The sequence below is a fragment of the Neofelis nebulosa genome, chromosome X (genome assembly GCF_028018385.1).
Source record: "Neofelis nebulosa isolate mNeoNeb1 chromosome X, mNeoNeb1.pri, whole genome shotgun sequence".
Lineage (NCBI taxonomy): Eukaryota > Metazoa > Chordata > Mammalia > Carnivora > Felidae > Neofelis > Neofelis nebulosa.
Genome location: NC_080800.1, coordinates 113004928 through 113028365, shown reverse-complemented (window position 1 = coordinate 113028365; position 23438 = coordinate 113004928). Strand labels below are relative to the sequence as shown.

Below are 23438 nucleotides of genomic sequence, written 5' to 3'. Positions count from 1 at the left end.
GTATTGGGTCTCATTTGTCGCATGCTGTAGAAGAATAATTAAAAGTAGACTTCGGGCACCGGGTGGCTCAGTCGGTTGAGCATCCGTCCTCAGCTCAGATCACGATCTCGCGGTTCGTGAGTTCGAGCCCCACGTCGGGATTTGTGCTGAGCACAGACCCGGCTTTGGATCTTCTGTTCCCCTCCTTCTCTCCTTTCCCCACTTGCGCTCTCTCAAAAATAAATACATATTGCAAAAAAAGTAGACTAAGCCAATGTCTGCTTCTACCCGTAAAAGATTTTGTGGTATGGACTTTTCCCCCTAACATAAACAACTAGTAAACTGGACAAAGTATATGAATGAGCTCTTTCGAAATACTGAGACAACAAGCAGTGCAGAACGTTGGTCCCCAAGAGAAGGGAAACAAAGGATGAAGACCCCGAGGGTCACTCAGATTGTTTTGCCTCAAAATGAATTCAGTACTACGACCCCAAAGAAGGGCAAATTGATTGGATGCTGCTTTGGGGGAAAAAAAAATCTCTAAAAGACATTTTTTGGGACACGTGGAGAAATCTTAATATGGACTGAAAATTAGAAGGCATTCGTGAACTGTTAATTTTCTTCGTTGTGATAATAGACCTTTGGTTACATTGAAAATGCCCTTAATTTTAGGAGAGGCTGAAGTGATATGATGCCTTCGGTGTGCTTGCACATAGTTTATTTTTAAAAATATAGCCACTGCACCTATGGAGGCAAGTGAAATATGGCAGAATGTTACTAATTATTAAATTTGGATGCTGGGTACAAAGGAGGTCATCATACTATTCTTTCAATTTTTCAGTATGTTATAAATTTTTCCTAGTAAATGGTGTGTGTGTGTGTGTGTGTGTGTGTGTGTGTGTATCGTTTTAATTTCCCCTTCTTTCTTCCTGGTGGCTGAAATGCAGACATGGTTGGAGTTCAAGCAGCCTATTTTTTTTTTTTAACTCACAATTGCCTTTAAAAAAATAATAGCTTTGGGGCACCTGAGCAGCTCAGTTGGTTAAGCGTCCGATTTTTGGTTTCGGCTCAGGTCATGATCTCACGGTTTGTGAGACTGAGCCCTGAGTTGCTGTGAGCACGGAGGCTGCTTGGGATTCTCTCTCTCTTTCTCTCTCTCTCTGCCCCTCCCCTGCTTGCTCGTGTGTGTTCTCTCTCTCTTTCAAAATAAATAAGTAAACTTAAAAAAATAAAAAATAATGCTTTGGGGCCGCCTGGTGGCTCAGTCAGTTGAGCATCTCACTCTTGATTTTGGCTCAGGTCATGATCTCACCATTCGTGAGTTCAAGCCCCACATCAGGCTCCACGCTGACAGCTTGGGATTCTCTCTCTCTCTCTCTCTCTCTCTCTCTCTCTCTCTGCACCTCCCCTGCTCGTGCTCTTTCTCTCTCTCAAAATGAATAAATAAACATTAAAAAAATTTAAAAAATAACAGCTTTATTGAGACATAATTCAGAGAGTATATAACTCACTTATTCTAAGCATACAGTTTAATGGCTTCCAGCATATTCAGAGTTGTGCAACCATCACCAAATCGAGTTTACAACATTAACATTTTCCTCACCGCTTCCCCAAAGAAACCCTCATATCCCTTAGCAGTCACTCCCAATTTCCCCTCCACCCCCCACCCCAGTCCCGGGCAACTGCTGTCCTACTTTCTGTCCATTCGGACTTGCCTATACTGACCATTCCGTATAAGCGGAATCACACAATGTGTGACCTTTTGTATCTGTCTCCTGGCAGTTAGTACAATGTTTTCGAGGCTTATTCATTCATTGTCACGAGTAATATTTGATTGTAACGTTACTTATCCATTCATCAAGTGATGGATATTTGGGTTGTTTAAACTTTTTGCTGTGATTATTTGTGTACAAGTTCGTAGGCGCACACACGTTTTTATTTTTCTCAGAGAGGAGTTGCTGGGTCATAGTGTGACCGTGTCAACATTGTGAGGCACTGCAAAACTGTTTACCACAGCAGCTCGGCTATTTGACATTCCCACCAACAATGTATGAGGGTTCTAATTTCTCCACATCCTTACCAACACGAGTTATTGTCTGTCGATTCAGGTTTTTAAATTTTATTTTTTATTTTTTTGAGTTTATTTATTCATTTCGAGAAAAAGAGAGCACAAGCAAGGGAGGGGCAGAGAGAGGGGGAGAGAGAGAACCCCAAGCAGGCTCCACACTGTCAGCACGGAGCCCGACGTGGGGCTTGATCTCATGAACCACGGGGTCATGACCTGAGCTGAAATCAAGAGTTGGACACTTAACCAACTGAGCCACTCAGGCACGCCTATCGTTTCAGGTTTTTTGTTTGTTTTTTTTTAATTAAAAAAAAATTTGTTTTAAACTTCACGTGTTTGGGGTTCCTTTTAAAACATTGTTTATGGTTATTCATTTATTATTGAGAGAGAGGGAGCATGAGTGGGGGAGGGGCAGAGAGAGAGGGACAGAGAGAATCAGAAGCAGGCTCCGTGCACTGCCAGCAGGGAGCCGGACGTGGGGCTGGATCCCATGAACCTCGAGATCGTGACCTGAGCTGAAATCAAGAGTCCGCAGCTTAACTGAACCACTCAGGTGCCCCCCAAATTTTTCTTTTTAGTAATCTTTACACCCAGCGTGGGGCTCGAACTTATGACCCCGAGATCAAGAGTCGCATGCTCTTCTGACTGAGCCAGCCAGGTGCCCCACGATCTGTCTTTTTGATTATGGCTATCCTAATGGGTATGAAGTTCAATGTCATTGGGGGGTTTTAAAAATTAATTAATTTATTTATGTATTTATTTTTGAGAGAGAGAGGTCATGAGTGAGCGAGGGACAGAGAGAGAGGGAGTGAGAGAGAATCCTACCCAGGTACCAAGCTGTCAGCGAGGAGCCTGAAGCGGGACTTGAGCTCACCCAAGGTGGGGCTGGAACTCAGGAACCGTGAGATCATGACCCGAACCGAAACCAAGAGTCCGATGCTGAACCGACTGAGCCACCCAGGTGCCCCTCACTGCAGTTTTGATTTGCATTTCGCTGAATGCTAATGATTTTGAGCATCTTTTCTTGAGCTTATTAGCTGTTCGTGTATCTCTTTTGGAGAAACGTTTATTCAGATAATTTGCCTATTTTTAGTTATTTGTCTTTTTATTATTGAGTTATAAGCGTTCTTTATATATTCTGCATACAAGTCCCTAATGAGATATATGATTGCAAACGTTTTCTCTCAATCTGGAGTTGTCTTTTCACTTTCTTGATGGTGTCCTTTGAAGCACAATATTTTCAATTTTAATGAAGACCCAACTTATCTTTTCTTTTGTTGCTTGTGGCCTTGGTCTGATATCTAAGAAATCATTGCCTAGTCCACGTTCACATAAACAGTCGTTTTGAACTATGAGGTGGGAAGTTAAGGATGGTGAGGTAGTGAGAGAGCAGAGTCTTGGGTCTCTGGTGACTATGAAGCTGCATGCTGGCCTTGGGCTGCCCAATTCTGGATTTATTTCACCCGAGACTGAGATAAAGTATCTTATTTTTAAAAATCAAGAACTTCTGTTTCCTAAAATACACCACATGTTACACCGCGAAGAAAGACAAGAGTACAGGAAGATATACACGGGGGCGCCTGGGTGGCTCAGAGGGTTGAGCGTCCGACTTCAGCTCAGGTCATGATCTCACGGTTCGTGGGTTCGAACCCCATGTCAGGCTCTGCGCTGATAGAACGGGGCCTCCTTGGGATTCTGTCTCCCTCTCTCTGCCCCTTCCCCACTCTCTCTCTTTCTCTCTCAAAATAAATAAATAAACTTAAAAAAGAAGAAGCTATGTACAAACACATATAACTAGCATTGGTTTAGTATCCATTATGTATAACAAACTTTTACAAGACAGTAATAACAGACAACCCAGTAGAAAAGTGGATGATGGCAATGAGCAAGTATTTGACAGAAGAGGAAATATTATCAATCAACATATGATAAAATGCTTTAACCTTATTAGTAATCATAGAAAAGTAAATTTCACAGCCACAAACATAAAAAAACGTCGGAAATATCAAGTATTAGCTGTGATATGGAGCAATGGGAAATCAGACCCTGATTATTGAAATGGTATAATCATTTTGGAAAACGGTGCTTTGAAGATCCCTACAAGGTTAAGGGCTAGTTGTAGTGGGAGAAACCAAACAAGCAGCTGGAAAGATGGTAGGTTGTGGTTAGAGACAGGTGATGTTTGAATTCACGATTTAGGAAGCGGAGAAATCTGTGATGACAAAGTACAAGCGGTTGGCTAACACGGAAGAGTGTTCATTGAAGGTGAAGAGGCGTGTCAGTCTGGGTCCAATCAGGACAGAGAAACCACAGCAAGCTTTGAACAGGACTGTGAACAGTAATAGGGGATTGGAGTAATGAGGGATTGGCTAGTAAGAAGTAAAGGGAACTCGAAAAAAATGCAGCCGAAATCCAGGCCTTGTTATAGAAGCTGCCATGGGGCTGAGTCGATGGAACTTGCTGGACATCTGCCCTCTAGAACTTGCTGAAAATGTGCCCTTTACGGTGCTTGTTTCCTATTCATGGGGGAGGTGTCTCACCAAAGGCACCTTGCTTTAGAAACCGCCCCCCCCCCCCAAATTGGCTGCCAGGAGAACCTGCTCCCCACTGTGCACTGGAGGGAGCCAGTGTCATAGAAGGGGAGCACTCGGATGCAGAAGGGGAGCACTCGGAAAGCTGGAAACCCGGCAAGAGCCTGTGGAGCGAACACACAGGAAACAGGAAGTAAAACCCCTTCTTCTGCAATGTCTATCACCGGCTACCGCTACCGATAAAACTTCCTCTTGTGCCAGCTGGCAAAGTAAAAATGATGTAAAGGCCCAGGTCCGTTTTCACAGAAGGGCTGGAGGTAACCCATCAATCGCAAGTAGGGAAAGTCAAGGAACCGGGTGGTTGTGACCCAGGTGTTGGTGGAAATTGGGGTAGAGTGGAAGGTTATAAACCCACTTGTGTCTCCAAGTGTGACCTTGGTGTACCTGTGTCGGAATCAAGTGGGGTGTTTAGTAATTTAGATTCCGGTGACTTAGGGCAGATCTTCTTAAGCAGGGTACTGGGGACTATGGCTCCCAACTCTGTTTTTGAAGTGCCCAGGTAGGTCCAAAAATTTAAACATCAATTATGAACGTTTCAAACGTGTAAAAGTAAACAGTATAACTGGTACCCAGCAGATGTTAACACTGACCTTACTTCCTGCAGATCTTTTAAAAAAAAAATTTTTTTTTAACGTTTATTCATTTTTGAGACAGCACAAGTGGGGGAGAGGCAGAGAGAGAGAGAGGGAGACACAGAATCCGAAGCAGGCTCCGGGCTCTGAGATGTCAGCACAGAGCCTGACGTGGGGCTCGAACTCACGGACCGTGAGATCATGACCCGAGCCAATACCAAGGGTCAGACACTTAACCGACTGAGCCACCCAGGCACCCCGTCACTTAAAACCTTTGATGGGGGGCACCTGGGTGGCTCAGTCGGTCAAGCGTCCGACTTCGGCTCGGGTCATGATCTCGCGGTCCGTGGGTTCGAGCCCCGCGTCGGGCTCTGTGCTGACAACTCGGAGCCTGGGACCCATTTCGGATTCTGTGTCTCCCTCTTTCTCTCTCCTCCCCCACTCATGCTCTGTCTCTCTCTTCTCAAAAATAAATAAACGTTAAAAAAAAAATTAAAAAAAAAACTTTTGATTGACTACGTATTTTGCTTCTAAGTATAATTACATCAGATCAAACATCTGGAGGCCAAATCCTTCTTTTAAAACTATTATTAGACAAAACAACATGAATGAATCTGAAAATGATACTGCTGAGTGAAAGAAGCCAGGTAAAAGGAAGTACCACAGGGGTGCCTGGGTGGGTCAGCCGGTTGAGCGTCCAACTTCCGATTTCAGCCCAGGTCATGATCTAGTGGTTGTGGGATCAGGCCCCACATCAGGCTCTGTGTGCTGACAGCGTGGAGCCTGCTTGGGATTCTCTCTCTCCGCCCCTCACTCACTCTCTCTCTCTCTCTCTCTCACAAAATAAATAAATAAATAAATAAATATACTTAACAACAAAAAAAGGAAGTACCATACTGTATGCTTCCATTTATATGTGATTCCAGAAAATGCAAACTAATGTACAGGGACTGAAAGCAGATGGGAAGGGAAGGGGGGGAAGAGGGGATTGAAAGGGCACAAAGGCCACATCTGAGGGTGATGGAAAGTTTTATCTGGATTGTGTGAGTCTGTATGTGTGTGGTTCTATCACAGGTATATACATATGTCAAAATTCATTATATCGTACATCTTAAATATGTGCGATTTATTATGTGTCAATTATATCTCAAAAGTAAAAATCATTGGCCAGGAAAAAAAAAACATGTTTGTCTTAAGACCTATGTGCACATTCATTCATTCATTCATTCATTTTGGAACATCTACTGTGCCCCTGGCGCTGCTGAGAACGGTGTTAAACCAGACGGACAAGACCTCTCTCTGCTCTAGGGAGGTCACGTTCTGGTGGGGGAGACGTATCAAAAAGTAATAATAGTAAAGCGTGGTTAAGTGTTAGGACAGGGCAAGAAGGGGAAGTTTTGCAGCTCATCTAAGCTGGTTATTTGGTGGTAGATGTCTAAAGCTGTGCTGAGAAGGATTCGGAAGCTTAGGAAGATCCTCTGTGTGAGGAGGGGTGGTGACTGATGGGGAGTACCGTGCATTGGCTAGTTTAAGGCTGTGCTAGATGGGGGGTGGGGGCGAGGGGAAGGTGGGTGATGGGCATGGAGGAGGGCACCCGTTGGGATGAGCACTGGGTGTTGTCTGGAAACCAATGTGACGATAAGTTATGTTTAATATATAAAAAAAAAATACTATGCTCTTCACACAGGCCTTATCGTAAGTTTCCCAATTCTATGACTATTTCAACTGGTGGTGACAATGTTTGAGGGTAACAAGATCTGTTATAGACCAGTTTTTTTTTTCTCTTCTCAGAGCAGGATTTTTAATGCAAAGTGTTTCTTGTTGGGGGAAGCGTGCACTTTCCAGACTGTAGTATAGACAGAGGACAAGGGCTCTTTTGTTCTCCAAAGTTCTGTTTTCAAGTGTTTTGGGCCCACTTATGGGACTGTGTCTGAGCCTTTGCTAAGGGTACTGCAGCTGGATTGTGTAGTGGAACCAGGTCCAGAAAAGGAATTGCTAAAGAATGCAAGTAAACAGGATGTCAGATGTTATCCTTAGCCTATTTCCCTAAACATAGCTTTTTTGGCTGCAAAGTAAAATGCCATTCTTCTAGCTTCTGCGTATACACCGTGATGGCTGACAGCAGGCACAATCTTCATTCACTTGGCACGTTTTCTCAGCTTACCTTCCCCACGAGGCTCAGATCTGTCTGACCTCAGAGCCAGTTGGCATCTTCCTCCTGACAGAGGCCAGATTTTCACCGGGGCTAGACTATTTATTGACAGTGTTCTCCCAGACTGGCCCTTGGGTGTCTCATTTCCAAGGTCCTTTCTGTTTTCTGAGAGCACTTGCTTCCTACTCTCTCCTTCACTTCCTTCCCTTACAGCTTCTTGCACTGTGGGTTTTTTTTTTGGGGGGGGGGGAAGGGGCGGTGTTTGCGTGCGTTTCTTCTTCTTTTTAATCCTAGTGAATTTGTTTTGCAGGTTTTGAAAAAGAAGCCCAGCGTTCTCCAGGATTTTTATGCATTCGATTTCTACATCTTTTACGTGTGATCTCTGTGGCTTTAAGATCCCATAAGTTGAGTGGGCTCCCCCGTTATCTAAGAAAAGTTGTTTAAATGCTTTGCTCTGCAAGCACCAGCAGAGAACTCATAAAAACGGAAGACAATAGCAGATGCAATCGCGGATGTGGCTTTAGTCTTTGCAGCTGCCCCAGAGAGCTGTTCAGAGCAGACAGTCCTCAGCAATGAATCCAGAAGAGCAACTCGTGACATGGCTTATATCCTTGGGGGTTTTAGATTCCCCCAAAAAGACCATCTGTGATCCGGAGGAGTTCTTGAAGTCTTCGCTGAAAAATGGGGTAGTGCTGTGCAAACTGATCAACAGACTTAGGCCTGGCTCTCTAGAAAAGGTAAGAGAAAGGCTCTTTGGCATTGCTTACCGCCAGAGAGCGGTAATAATGTAACTCTGGAGGTGTTCTATTGCCGGGGACTCTCCTACTTTTAATCGCTAAGAGTTTGGCATTCTGTCTTGTTGTTTTTCTACTTTGATCTACTTTCTCAAAGAAAGAAAATATCCATTGAAACAGAGGCTATTTAGCAACCGGGAGAAACAATCCAAAATGTCAGGAAAGCTTTGGTAAAACAATAGAAACCAAATACAGGTTTTGAAGGCAACATGCGTTCAAAGCGAAACTAACCTTACTCTCTTCTAAACTCCAAAAGTTTTAATGTTGGGAACCCATGATCACGAGGATGGCTAATTTCTAAAGTAGGCACTTTAAGTGAGTTTAGAGGTCAAGTCCTCCTGTCACTTTCTTTAGGTTGGCAGGGAACATGACCGTGAGCGTAACGTGACTTCTTTTGCCTCCTTGAACCAGTTTGCATTTTTAGTGAGCCAACTGATTGACTCAGAAGTTTTCTGAAACTTGAAAACCAGTGCTGACATGGTGGTAAAACATACAGAACTATGACCAAATGTTGCAAACGGCCAAGGGGAAAGTATAATTTTAGATTAAAAGCAAGAACCAAGCTCAGAAAACAGCCTGGATCTAATTCGCTATCGCCACACTTTGGCAGAAGGCGAAGAAAAAGTTTGCACGCAGAGATAGATGGTTTGGGACTAGAGGTTTAGTGACATTTGAAACGGGACCGACCGTTTAGACTTTTACATCACTTCCTCCGGTGGTTAGTTCTCTTCCTGGATTGACAGCGGTGTTGCCCCTGCCTTAAAAAGCCTACCTCTCTGATTATCAGCAAATGAGGAATGTGGCGTGCTTGGCATGGGATGCCAGCATCCAAGTGACACTTGACTGTGTTTCTCTAGTTCTGTTTGGAGCCGCAAACCGAAGCTGACTGCCTCAACAACATCAGTGACTTCCTGAAAGGATGTGCAAGCCTTCAGGTGGAGGTAAGCCCGCCCAGGCCCTGCTAAGGAAGATGCTGTTGTACTAAAAGCGCTTGGTTGACTTTGACTCTTGAACAGAGGTAGCGCTTTAGGGAAACCGTGGTTAAGATTGGTGGTCTCCAGTGGTGGCTCGTCAGTCTGTCTTTTCCAGAAACCAGTTCCAAAGCAAAAGAAAACAAAATCTAAAACTCAGAATGTGATATATATATATATATATATATATATATATATATATATATATATTTTTTTTTTTTTTTTTTTTTTTAAATAGGGTGTTTTTTTTTCAAGTTTATTTATTTATTCTGAGAGAGAGGAGAGGAGGGGCAGAGAGAGGGACAGGGAATCCCAAGCAGGCTCTGTGCTGACAGCGCGGGGCTCGAACTCACGAACCGTGAGATCATGCCTGGAGCCGAAATCAAGAGTAGGACGCTCAGCCGACTGAGCCACCCCGGCACCCCGGAATATGATTATCTTTTAATACAGCATCCAAGCCTTGACCATAATCCCCCTGAGCTGGGAAGAGAGGAAAGTATATTGTCACTTTTTCCCATTAACACTTTAAGGGCATTTAAAAAAATGTTTATTTATTTTGAGAGAGGGAGAAAGAGTGTGAGTGGGGGAGGGACAGAGAGAAAGGGAGAGAGAATCCCAAAGCAGGCTTCCTGCTCAGCACAGAGCCCAGCTTGGGGCTTGATCCCATGAACCGTGAGATCATGACCTGAGACAAAATCAAAAGTCGGTCCCTTAAACCGACCCAGCCACCCGGGCGCCCCTCCCATTAACCCTTTAGAACAGAAGCCTTGGAAAGCTGAGAAAACGTGGGCCTGTGGTAGAAATTGTATATGAAATTACATCGCATTATGTTATGTTATATGGATCCTTACAGTACATATGGGGGCGTTGCTGGAAAGGAGGTGATACTTTGCCTGAGTGTTGAATTACTTAACTTTTCTGTTCCTCAACGTGTGTGTGTGTGTGTGTGTGCGCGTGCATGTGTGTATCACGTCTTTATGTGCAGAAGCAAAAACCAGGGAAACAACGTCAGTATCTAGCAATAGGGGAGTAGTCAAATAAATAAATTATAGTACATTCAAATGATGCTGAAGTCTTATACATTCATTTAAAAAAGATTGTAGTTTTGAAAATGGAAGTACAGTTGCCATATCATATTGTATTTGTTTCAGGCGTACAACATGGTGATTTGCCAATTCTGTGTATTACACAGCGCTCATCACTATAAGTATAGCTACTGTTCGACACCATACAACGTTACTATCTCATTATTGACTATATTCCCCATGCTGTACTTTCCATCCTCGTGACTTACTTATTTTATAACTGGAAGTTTGTGCCTCTGAACTGCCTTCACCTATTTTACCCAGCCCCCCTGGGCTGCCCCTTCCTTCTGGCAACCACCGGTTTGTTCTCTGTATTTGTCGGTTTCTGCTTTGTTTTGTTTCTTAGATTCCACGTTATCACTGAAATAATATGATAATGGTCTTTCTTTGTCTTCACTTATTTCACTTAGCATAATGCCCTCTGGGTCCATCCGTGTTGTCACAAATGGCAAGATTTCGTTCTTTTTTTTTTTTAATAAAATGTTTATTTTGAGAGGGAGAGAGAGAGAGAGCACGAGCAGGGGAGGGGCAGAGAGAGAGGGAGAGACTCCCAACCAGCCGAAGTGGGGCTTGAACTCATGAACCCTGAGATCATTACCTGAGCCAAAAATCAAGAGTCGAGCATTTAACTGACTGAGCCACTGAGCCACCCAGGCACCCCCATTCTTTTTTTAATGGTTCATATACACCTCTGTGTCCATTCTTCTATCAGTGGACACTTGGGTGGCTTCCATATCTTAACTATTGTAAATAATGCTGCAATAAACATATGGGTGCATATCTTTTTGAATTTGTGCTTTTCCCCCCTTTGGGTATGTGCCTCAGGATTTTGATCTGTACAACGGACACAATAATTACTACTTCATGGGGCTGTTTTAAGGATTAAATGAGATACTACATAATAATTTAGAACTAAGAGCTCCAACCTGAAAAAGATCTGTGAGATAATGTATGTACAGTCCTCAGCAGAGAACCAGGGACATAAGAAGTATAGACATGTATTAGCAGTGTTATTTGTGGAGAATTATTAGTAGTGGGTTGATCATGCCCTCCGATGCTGGATTGCTTGGGTCCAAATCTCAGTTCTCTTCTTACTAGTAGTTTTGTGGCTTTGGGCATGCTACTTGACTACGCCTTAGTCTCCCCACCTGTAAAATGGGAAGGATAGCAGCACACATCTCATAGGATCAGTGTAAGATGCCAATGAATTCATGTCCCCAGAAGAGTGCCTCGTACATAGTAACTATCCTCCAAGTGTTAGCTATCATTATTAGTAGTAATGCAAGTCGCTTTGCCCCTGATAAAACTTGGCTTGCTTCAGGATTTTTTCCTAAAGCTAGCCACAGCATCAGGCTACGCTTGTCTCAGAATATCTTGTTCCAGGTGTCCCTGTTGCCCAATTTTAGCTGCGTGTGTATGCACGGGCACGTGTGTGTGTACGGTTTTTGAGGTAAGTGGAGCCTGGGACGACTGTATGTATCTTATAGAATAATGTCTTCTACGGAACAGATCATGGTATTTTCTTTTTTATTTGACAAATAAAAACACGGTGAGGTTGCCAATGATTTCTGCACTATGAAGCTGCCAGAAGGTATCCTGAGCTGCTTTGCAGTTCTAAGAATACTAGATGATACAGAAACACCTCCTGGGTCTAGCCGGCATTATTGGAGAATGAGTCGTTTCACAAAAGTGGATTTTTCTGATAAATAAAGCTTACTCCTGTAAGTACCAATGCTTAAAATATTTTCACCCACTTCGGATACAAATCTTTCTTTTTTTTTAAATGCTTATTTATTTTATTTTGAGAGACAGATGGGGGGGGACAGACAGAGAGAGAAAGAATCCGAAGCAGGCTCCAGGCTCCGAGCGGTCGGCACAGAGCCCGACGCGGGGCTCGAACCCACGAACCGGGAGATCATGACCTGAGCTGAAGTCGGACGCTTAACCGACTGAGCCACCCAGGCACCCCAAGTTCGTGCCTTAAACCATATCGCTTTTCATCCCGTGGTAACTACCATTTTACTCCCAGTTTTTCGAGTTTGACTTTTTTAGATTCCACATGTAAGTGAGGTCACACACTACTTGTCTTTCTGTGACTTCTCTAACTTAGCGTAATGTGCCCAGGGGCCATCCGTGTTGTCACAGGTGGCAAGATACGCTCCTTTTGTCGTGGCTGAATAATACTTGATTGTGTATGTATACCACATCTTTTTTATCCATCCATCCATCCACGGACATTTAAGTTGTTTGCATCTCTCGTCGCTTCAGCTACAGTATCTCTCAGGCCTACCTTACCTAGCAACAGTGCCTAGTATAGGACATACTTAATAGATTTTGATTAATGCCATAAAGCTGTTAATGTACAAAACGCAAGGAGAGTAGGGCTTGACTGTTGCCCAGAACACATTATTATTTATCGAAAGAGAGAGTGCCAGTTTGAAATGGTCAGCTGGGAAATGCAGAAAAATGAAGCCAGAGATACAGCAGAATGACAGTTCGAGTGCTGGCTGTGGGGTATGGTGGCCCCATTAAAGAGTTGCTGCCTTCCAAGGGCGCCTGGGTGGCTCAGTCGGTTAAGCGGCCGACTTCGGCTCAGGTCACGATCTCGTGGTCCGTGGGTTCAAGCCCCGCGTCGGGCTCTGTGCTGACAGCTCAGAGCCTGGAGCCTGTTTCAGATTCTGTGTCTCCCTCTCTCTCTGACCCTCCCCTGTTCATGCTCTCTCTCTCTCTGTCTCAAAAATAAATAAATGTTAAAAAAAAAAAAGAGTTGCTGCCTTCTGAATCTCTAGGGGTCCAGCAGGCCTCTCCAAGGGACCTCCGTCTTTGTGTGCTCATATGGCGGTAGTGTCCGAGGGTGTCTAGAAGATCGCACAGCTAGTAAGTGGTCAGGGAGGTTTGCTGAGACATCTAAAAAACAAAGCACTCGCTGAAGCACCTCCTGACTTTGATAGTATCTGTTTTTTCAAGTTTTATTTATTTAAGGACTCTCCATCCCAACGTTGGGCTTAAACTCATGACCCTGAGATCCAGGCGCGCAGGGTCTTCCAACTGAGCCAGCCAGGCACCCCGATGGTATCTTTTGAAACACACAAGTTTTTTAAGTTTGATGAAGTCAGGGGCGCCTGGATGGGCTCAGTCAGTTAAGTGTCTGACTCTTGATTTTTGCTCAGGTCATGACGTCATGGTTTTTGAGTTCAGGCCTGCACAGAACCTGCTTGGGATTCTCTCTCCCTCTCTCTCTGGCCCTCCCTCCCCGCCCCTCAAAATAAATAAATAAACATTAAAGAAAAGATTCTCTAAAAAATTCGATGAAGTCAAATTGATCTATTTTGTTGTTGTTGCTTGTGTTTTGGGTGTCGTATCTAAAAAATCATTGCCTGATGCGAGATCGTAAAGATTTACCCTTATGTTTTCTTCTAAGAGTGTTATAGTTTAAGCTCTTTCCTTTAGGTCTTCGATTCGTTTTGAGTTACTTTTTGTATATGGTGTGAGGTAGGGGTCCAACCATATTCTCTGAAACACTATTTGTTGAAAAGACCATTCCTTCCCCCACTCGATTAATGTAGCTGTGTAGTAAGTTTTCAAATCAGCATGAGCCTTCCAAATTTGTTCTCCATTTTCCAAATCATTTTGGCTATTCTGGATCCCTTGTGTGCCCATATGGATTTTAGGATCAGCCTGTCCATTTGTGAAAAACAAAACAAAACAAAACAAAAACCCAAAAAAACCCAACAACCCAGCTGGCATTTTGATAGGGATTGTGTACAATCTGTAGATGGCTTTGGGAGTATTGCCACATTAACAATATTAAGTCTTGCAATCCATGGACACAGGATGTCTTTCCACTTATTTGGGCTTTTTAACATGTCATTCAACATTGTTCTGTAGTTTCTAGTGTGCACGTGTTGTACCTCCGTGGTCCAATCTATTCCAAAGTATTTGATTCCTTTTGATGCTGTTGTAAATGGAATTGTTTTCTTAATTTCATATTTGGATTGCTCACTGCAAGCGTGTAGAAATGCAATTGGCTTTTGCATATCGATCTTGTATCCTTCAACTTTGTGTAACTTATTTATTAGTTTGAATAGTTTTTTGGATTCCTTGTGGTTTTCCTGTACAAGATTATGTCATCTGCGCACACAGATAGTTTTACTTCCTCCTTTACCAATCTGGATGCCTTTTACTTCATTTTCTTGCCTAATTTGCCTGGTTAGAACCTTCAGAACAATGTTGAATAGAAGTGATTAAAGTGGACAGCCTGGTGTTGTTCTTAATCTTAGAGGGAAGCTTTCAGTCTTTCATCATTAAGTAGGATGTTAGCTGTGGGTTTTTCATCGATGCCCTGTATCAGGTTGAAGGAGTTCCCCTTCTATTCTTAGTTTTTTGAGTTTTTTTGAGTTTTGTTTTTTGTTTTGTCTTTTGTTTTGTCATGAAACGGTGCCAGATTTTGTCAAATGCTTTTTCTGTATCTGTTAAGGTGACCGTTGGTTTATTATATTGATATGTTGTATTACTCTGATTGATTTTCATATGTTAGTTCCATCTTGCATTGCTGGGATAAATCCCAGTGGGTCATGTTGTAGTATGTGCACATAGAGATAGATTTGTGTACATCTGTGATTATTCTTGAAACGTCTTTCTTCATAGAAATGGAATTACTGTGTCAAATTTGATAGCTGTTCTCAAATCCCTATAAAAACGCCCTGTGAAGTTATACCCTCACCAGTAGAGTAGGAAGTGCCTTCTTCCTCATGTCCCTGGCAGCACTGGGTATTATTTATCTTCAATGTTTGCTCAAATGTTGGGTGAAAATGGTATTTGATTTACTGCTGTAATTTGAATTTCATGATTCCTGGTGAGTTGGGGCATCTTTTGACCCTTTTATGGTCCATTTGTATTTCCTTTCCTGTGAACCAACTAGATCTTTTTTATAGAAATGGAGAAGGCAGGGAGGACACTCAGGCCTCAAGAAAAAATGTTCTAGAGCGCATGGAAAAACCCTGATGTCTAGGTAGAGTGTCACTAATGCGACCAGGAAGTCCTTTGACAACACTATTCTAGCGATGGTAGTTTTATTTTCACTCTGCCTTTGAACTTGGGAGGTGTAGGGACAGATACAGTTGTTCCAATCATTTGAGAGTGGCCTGAGTGATTGATACCTCTCTGGGCTGTTCTGGCTGCGGCCTCTGTAATCTCCTCCTGGCCTCATCCCCCCCGCCTCCCGTACTCCTGCTTTGTCCCCTGCCCACCTTACTACTAACCCATCGCCAGGTTTACCCTGCTATCTGCTATTTTGCTCCTGGGCCAACTCCACTTTTATTTATTTTTTATTTTTTTTAAGTAGGCTCCACGCCCAACGTGGGGCTGGAGCTCACGACCCTGCGATCAAGAGTTGCACGCTCCACTGAGTGAGCCAGCCAGGCGCCCCCAAGCCTACTTTTATAAAGAGATGTTTTGTTCATGAGGGATTTCATTGAATGTATATGTGGCTCACTTAGTGCGTCTTTCTCTCTCTCTTTCTCTCTCCCTCCCTTCTTTCTTCTCTCTCTCCTTCTCTTTCCAGTACCAGCTGGTATCAGTATGGTTTTTCCTTGCCCCCACCCCCTCACTGCCTCCTGTCTCCCTGAGTCACTCCATCTGCCTTGTCACTGGAACAGCCTGGGTGCCGTCCCCAAAGTGGGGCCTGTGGGATGGACGATTTGCCATTTCCCAGGGGCTGCTCTGCAGGGAGGCAATTCTGGAAGGCAGGCAGGTCCACTGATGACCAAGAGTCAAGGCTGGCTCTCCCCTAAGAGCGCTCCAGCTCTAGGAGAGCAAAACCATCTTGGAGGAGTGAGGCATGAGGTCACGCGACTAACCAATAGCTGTAATGGGTATCAGACCCTCCCTCAAGCCCCAGTCTGCCACCGCTGTGAAGTCAGAGTCCCCTCCCCTAGGCCTCGGTTGACTCATCTGTGAAAGAGGAGACTAGAGTAGGGACTGGTAACGTCTAACTGTTGGACACTCTGTTTTTAACTGGCCCAATTCCAGGAGTTTCTGCCCGGCAAAGCTTTGTATATTTAGCTGCTCAGTTTGTGCCAGTGGGAAGACTAAGGAGGATTTTGGTAAGTTTTTCTTTTTTGGTCTGTTGAGCAAATCTGACACTCCTAATGGAATTTCCATGAGTTACAGGAACTGACAGGGCTCTGGCCAGCCTCATCTTTTACCGACTGCATTGTCTTTCTGTAAAAAGACTTCGAGGAAGGCGGTAAATACCCCCCCCCACCCCCCCCCACGAACGTGGTGAGGCTCTCCCGGAGGGACCATTCGACTTGGGTCCCGTTATCAGAGAGCCCGGGAAGGGCATCCAGGAGAGTTGGGGAAGGGACGGATGCCGAGGGCCGCCGGAGAGCGCTTCCTTTCTGGCGGTCTCAGCGGCTCCGCACGGCGCTGGGTGGTGGGGGTGGGGGGGTTCCTGGTCGGGTCCGGGGGTGCAGGAGGAAGCAAGGCCACCGGGAAGGGCGCGTCCGGGAGGCCGGGACTCCCGCCCGAGGCCCCGGCGGTGGCCCGCGGCAGGCCGGGCGCCAGCGGGCCCCGGGCTCGGCCGGAGCAGGCGGCGGCCACACTGCGCATGCTGCCGCCGCTTCGCCGCGGCTTCTGCCGCTGCCACGGCTACCCGGGCGGCGGCGGCGGCGGCGGCGGCGGCGGCGGCGGCGGCGGCGGCGGCGGCTGCTGCTCTGCCCTGCCGCTGTCACTTCCAGTTCCTACTTCGGCGATCCAGGTCCGGGTCACCGGTTCCCCGCCGCCGGCCCGGTCCCTCCAGGCCGCTCTCCCTGCCCGGCTCCGGCTCCGGGCCGGAGGGGCCAGCGCGCGGCGGCCGAGCGGGGTCCCCGGGAAGCCGCTCCCGCCCGCCCCGCCGCCCCGCGCGCCCCGGCCCGGCTCGCCGCCAGCGCACCCGGCGGGAGCGTCTCCCGCACCCCGCTCGGCGCCGCGCTCCTCCGCCCGCCGAGCCGCACGGCCCTGGAAGCAAGAACTTGAGGGCGAGAATCTGGCTTCCCTTTAGATCTTAAAAAAAAAAAAAAAAAAAGGCATAAAGAAAAGCCTTCGGCCGGAGAGGTGGCGGGCGCGGCACGGAGTTTGGAGACGGGCGCCCCCTCCTCGCCCGCGTTCGGGAGCAAAGTTGCAGCCGCCCCTCCCCGCCCGGGCGAGCCGAGCCCCAGCTCTCCAGTTTCGCCCGGGTGGCGGCCGCGCTCAGCGCAGGGTCCCAGCTCCGGCCGGGGCGCGCGGTTCCCGCAGCCTTGGCACGGGCTCGCCCGCCCGCTCGCCGGCCCCGTGACTCGCGAGGGCGAGCCGCTTCCAGGAGGCGGCGGCGGCGGCGGCGGCGGCGCGGCCGGAGCGAGCGAGCGAGCAGCGGGAGGAGCAGCGGGCAGCGGCCGAGCCAGGTGACCTGCTTGGGGGCTAGGGGTCAGGGGAAGGGGAGAGCGCGAGGGCCTGGGTGGTGCCGCAGGACCGGGGTTGCAGAGGAGCCGCCCTTCCTCCCCCTGCCGTGGCTCGCAGCCCCGGCCGTGGGGTCGGTGCCGGGCCAGGGCCTGGTGGTGCCCTGGGATCCCGGGGGCCGGGAGTGGGGGGCGGGGGGCCGAGGGCGCGGAGCGAGGACGCGCCAAACTTAGGGGCGAGTTGTCCGGCTCTGGCCGCCGGGTTTGCAGCGGACAGGAGTCCTTCTTCCCGCCCCCCCCCCCCCCCCCCCGCCCAACCAGGGCGGGAGTCAACAGCACTATTTTCGATACTAATTTGATGCCTCCCCCCTCCCCACCCCCTCAGTCCCGGGCATCCGCACGTTTGGGGATATCTTTGGCGTCGAGTACACAGGTCTGTCGCAGGAAGGGTTTGTGGCTGTACTCTACAAGGTGTACCAACGTGCCCGTAGTTAATTTCGAGTTTTCATTTTCAAGTCATTTAGGAACCCAACAGGTATTTGAGCTATTTCGTTTCTTAGCTCTCGAGTGGAGAGCCCTCAAGTTTATCTCCGTCTCTTCAAAAACCTTGTTTTCATTTTTTGGTTTGTTATTGTTTGGGGCTATAGGGGTGACTCACATGATTTGTTTTTCTTTTCTTAACGTGTAGCGGGAATAAAAATAGAATATGGGAATATATTTGTCTATGCGGCTACTTAGCTTTTTGTGAATAAAAAGCTTTATGTAACCTAAAAACCATCACCGAAACGGGTAGATTTCGGTTGAGGTTCTGCAAAGTATTAACAGTTTAAACTGCAAGATCCTAAGGTGCAAACTGCCTTTCTAACTTCTATTTGCCTGGAAAGCCCACAATTTGTCCTTGAACTTCCTATCTTAATTTTGACATTGACCACGGTAAGGGGAGCTGGGATGACATCATTTGCTCCAGCCACGGTCCTGGTGTTCTGTGACTGAGGGCACCTCTCTCCAAAACGTAAGGCCAGGGCCTGCCCTTGTACTTCAGCTGAGGCATTTCCAAGGATTTCTCTGAAGCAAAGTATTATGCTCCATGCCAGGCGGTACCGCAGTTCACTCTTACATAAGCCGGCTCCAGGCTCTGGGTGTGTGCTTGGAGCAGTTCATATCAGAGAGTTCTCAGTTTCCGGGGGTGGTGGTGGTTGGTGATTGGAGTTTGGAACAAAGTGAAATTTGCAGCTTGGATTCTCAGCTTGGGTTTCTCTGCTGCTTAATTTTTCAGAATGTCTTGTACTTAACCTTATCTGAAACTCGCCGTGCCCTTGTAAAAGCGTGTAGGAGAGGTGGCATTACTTTTCGTTTGCCAGAGAAACGGAAAAGTTAGTTCACCGAAGTCATACAGACAGCTTACCCGTGGTAGCGTTAAAGCTCCAATATAGATCTTCTGCTCTCTACCCAGGAGTTTGTTTGGTTTGTTTTTACTAATAGAGGACATTTTAAAGCTAAAAAAAAAATTTTTTAAGTTTATTTATTTTGAGAGGCAGAGAGAGCAGAAGAGGGGCAGCGAGAGAGAGAGAGAGAGAGAGAGAGAGAGAGAGAGAGAGAGAGACTCTCAGGCAGGCTCCATGCTGTCTGCGCAGAGCCTGGTGCGGGGCTCGAACCCACGAACCGTGAGATCATGACCTGAGCCGAAACCAAGAGTCAGATGCTTAACTGACTGAGCCACCCAGGCACCCCTAAAACACTTTTATACAAAAGTGTTTCATTTGGCACATTTCATGGATGGTATGTCTTCTGAGCTACTCATTTTTTCGATTCTTTCTGCCAACTCACATCTTGGCCTTGTCTTTGCTCACACAGGGCTGGCGCTGTGCTTAAGGGTGAGGACAGGAGTAAAGCTTTCCAAAGGAGGGTCTGTGGTTGTATTTATCTGCTGTCTTTGTCCTCCCCATGCATCTTTGGGGACAGCAGGTGCTGAATAAAGTCAGCAAACCAGGGCCCAGAAATGTCCGATATTTGTTTGACATCATCAGTCCAAGTATAATATTACTTCAGTCTTTACAAAGAAACTCATTCAGGAGGAGAAATTGGAGAGCGTGAATTTGGTTCCTTTACAGCGGCCCGCTCATCACCGTGCTTAGGAACTTAAGATGCAAAGGGGGAAAAGGAGTGGAGTGCCTACCGCTTCTCAAGCACCTACTGTGTTCTAGGTACTGTGCTAGGTACTTTAGGCATATTACCTTGTTTAATCCTCCCGACAGTCCTGGCAGGGAAGTGGTGTTGTGCCCATTACACAGTGGAGGAAACTGAGGTTTGGGGATGATCCGGGCAAATGCGCCAATCAGAACGGCGCTGCTGATGGGCCTTACTCCAGGGCTCATTCCCTTTGCCATGTGCGAGGCTGTCCCCACAAAGGAGCTATTGATAAATATAGGAACACCAAGCTGCTTGGCTTTCAGATATGGCCGGACATCAGAGCCACCTGGGTGCTTCTACAAAATACAGACATTGTGGTCCCCCCAACCCCCCCCCCCCCCCCCGCTGAGCTTAATTGGCCTGTGGTGAGGCCCAGGCCTAGGTATTTCTTCTTCTTCTTTTTTTTTAACGTTTAAATAAATTTCGTATTGAAGGGGCGCCTGGGTGGCTCGGTCGGTTAAGCGTCCGACTTCGGCTCAGGTCATGATCTCACGGTCTGTGAGTTCGAGCCCCGCGTCGGGCTCTGTGCTGACAGCTCAGAGCCTGGAGCCTGCTTCCGATTCTGTGTCTCCCTCTCTCTCTGACCCTCCCCTGTTCATGCTCTGTCTCAAAAATAAACATTAAAAAAAAATTTAAAAAGCAAATAAATAAATAAATAAATAAATAAATAAATAAATAAATTTGGTATTGAAATATTACAGGAGTTCAGGAAACTGCACAAATCCTAAGTATACAGTTTGACGAATCTTTACGAATTGAACACATCCGTATAATCAGCACACCAATTAAGAAACACAACATTGGGGCGCCTGGGTGGCTCAGTGGGTTAGGCGTCCGACTTCAGCTCACATCATGATCTCGCAGTCCGTGGGTTCGAGCCCCACCTCGGGGCTCTGTGCTGACAGCTCGGAGCCTGGAGCCTGCTTCGGATTCAGTGTCCCCCTCTCTCTCTGCCCCTCCCCCCACTCACCTTCTGACTCTCTCTCTCTCTCGAAAATAAATAAACATAAAAAAAATTAAAAAAAAAAGAAACACAACATGATCAGCACCCAGAAACCACCTTCAGTGCCCCTTCCCAGTCACCACCCCTCACCAGTGGGCCCCACGGCCCTGACTTCTAAGACAATAGATACACTTTTTTTTTTTTCTGCTTTGGCACATTATATGAGTGGAATTATACAGCATGTACTCGTTTATATAAGGTTTCTTTCACTCAGGGTAACATTTGTACAAGTCACCCATGTTATGGATACTAGTGGCTCGTTCTTTTCATTGCTGGTACTGTCCCATCATGTGGACGTCCCATGGTTTGTTTATCCGTTCACCTGTTGATGGTGGTTTCCAGGTTTTGGTTGCTGTGACAGTGCTGGCCTCGGGCATGTCTTCTGGTACGCGTTTCTGTGGGGTTTGTACCTACGGATGGCACAGCTGGGTCATCGGGTAGGTATATGTTCAGCTTGAGTAGGTACTGCCCGACAGTTTCCCAAAGGCACCGTGTCTTGTAATTATTTTGTTTCGAGAGGTCCCCCTAGTCGTTCTAATGTGCAGTCAGATTTGAGAACCATTTCCGTGGTGTATCTAGAGTTCAGTAGTCTAGCAACTTCCAGGGTCCGTCACCCAGCTGAGAACCGTAAAGAAAGACATGCCAAGCTTCTTCCGCAGCTTGAGAGCTTCTGGAAAATCTTCTCTGCTGGATTGGGGAACTATCATTCCCGTTCTCGTAATCCTTTGTGCCAAGCTATCTTTTTTTTAACTCAAAAAAATGTTTATTTATTTGACAGAGAGAAGAGCGCAAATGGGTGAGGGGAAGAGAGACAGAGGGAGAGGGAGACAGAGAATCGCAAGCAGGCTCTGCCCTGAGAGCTCAGAACCTGACCTGGGGCTCGAACTCACCCACTGTGAGATCACGGCCTAAGCTGAAACCAAGAGTCAGATGCTTAACGGACTGAGCCACCCAGGCGCCCCTGTGCCAAGCTGTCTTAATGCTGATGGGCCATTCTCACTATGGGGAACTGTGGACACGTTGATCTCTCTCCTAGTCTTGGTGCTTCTCGAAGGCAGGAACCTGCGTTTGATCATTCTCATAATCCCAGCCCTCAGTTTAACAGGTATGCGTAGCAGGTACTCAGGAACTGTTTATGAAGTGAGTGATCAGTAGAATGACTGAACGGTGAGGGAAAGTCTGGGCTGCAGAGAGATACCGCATCGTTGCCTTAAGGCTTACGCACTCTATTCCTGGGAGACTGCTTCAGGATCTCACTCGGAGCCTGATGACTTTTACTTATCTAACTGAGCTCGTTGGCATTATGGGTCATCTGGTTGCTCATCCCTAAACGGATTAGAAATAGAAAATTAGATTAGATGAGATAAGGTTTGTGGAAGCACTTTGTAAACTGGGGAACAGCATCTGGATAGAAGGTCGTGATAAAGGGAGAAGGGGGGGTGTTGCTGGGGACTAGACGTACCGGTAGGGGTAGAGAGAGTTCACGTCCATGTACCACATGGAGGCAATGAAGTCAACAGTGCGTCAGGGAAGGAGCCAGGAAAACTCTAAAAAGAGCAGACCCCCAAATACATAACCACCCGGGGCCTTTTGGCGTGGGGTCAGGCAACCCCCCCCCCAGTAGACGATTATTTGCAAATGATAACATCGCGTTATCAAAAAAATTTTTTTTTGCTTAAGTCTTTAGCTGTGTTAAGCAAAGTCTATTAAGAAGTGAGTCATGCTTTAGAGAGAAGATCTTCTTTTGAAATCTTAACATTAAAAACAACTCGGATACAGGGGCGCCCGGGTGGCTCAGTCGGTTAAGCTTCCAAATCTCGATTTCAGCTCAGGTTATGATCTCACAGTTCTTGGTATCAAACCCCGCATTGGGCTCTGCGCTGACATCGTGGAACCTTCTTGGGATTCTCTCTCTCCCTCTCTCTCTCTATCTGCCCCTTCCCTGCTCATGCTGTCTCTCTCTCTCTCTCTCTCTCTCTCTCAAAATAAATAAACTTAAAAAAAAAAGTAAAAACAAACAAACAAAAAACCCAACTGGGACACAGGCAGGGGTAGACTGTGGCCTCTGTAAAATGATAGCTTCTCCCAGATTTCTGAGCTTTTACACCAGTTACTTTGAGAATTTAAACAGGGAGGAACCTTAAAACAGGAAAACAAAATCCAGCCATCTTGTTCCTTAGTTCCATGATTTATTGGACAGAGACCGCATGATTTTGGGAAAAAAACCTTTTTTAAAGGTTTTTTTTTAAATTTATTTTGAGAGAGAGGTAGAGAGAGAGAGAGTACCAAGCAGGCTCTGCACTGTCAGCACAGAGCACGATGTGGGGCTCCTACCCACAAACTGCAAGATTCTGACCTGAGCCCAAACCAAAAGTCAGATGCTTAACTGACTGAACCAGCCAGACGCCCCTGGAAAAGAACATTTTTTAAAAGTAAAGTTGATGGTAAAATCTCCACATATTTTCTAATACTTAACAGCCCTCTTCTGAAGGCAAAACAAAGTTGAGCATTTTCTGGAAACTATGGATGAATAGTGGCAGCCCTCCTTGTCTTTACCAGCAGACATCAGTCCTTTGCCCGTTATTAATATCGTTCATTCACTAATTGAAGTGCTTCTTCTT

At 46.3% G+C, this 23438-nt stretch overlaps 1 protein-coding gene across 5 annotated transcripts in view; it reads left to right on the top strand.

The window, feature by feature from the left end:
• Positions 1 to 7675: 7675 nt before the first annotated feature.
• ARHGEF6 (Rac/Cdc42 guanine nucleotide exchange factor 6) overlaps positions 7676 to 23438 on the top strand; it is a 103567-nt gene continuing 87804 nt past the window's right edge. The window contains exons 1-2 of one of the 5 annotated variants that reach the window (XM_058713825.1): positions 7676 to 8096; positions 9011 to 9094. In XM_058713825.1, coding sequence (XP_058569808.1) covers positions 7932 to 8096; positions 9011 to 9094 — 249 coding nt within the window. In that variant the 5' untranslated portion in view covers positions 7676 to 7931. Of the gene's footprint in view, positions 8097 to 9010; positions 9095 to 16101; positions 16314 to 16948; positions 17631 to 23438 lie in introns of those variants that run through there. The other 4 variants (XM_058713826.1, XM_058713824.1, XM_058713828.1 and 1 more) reach the window with 4 other exon arrangements.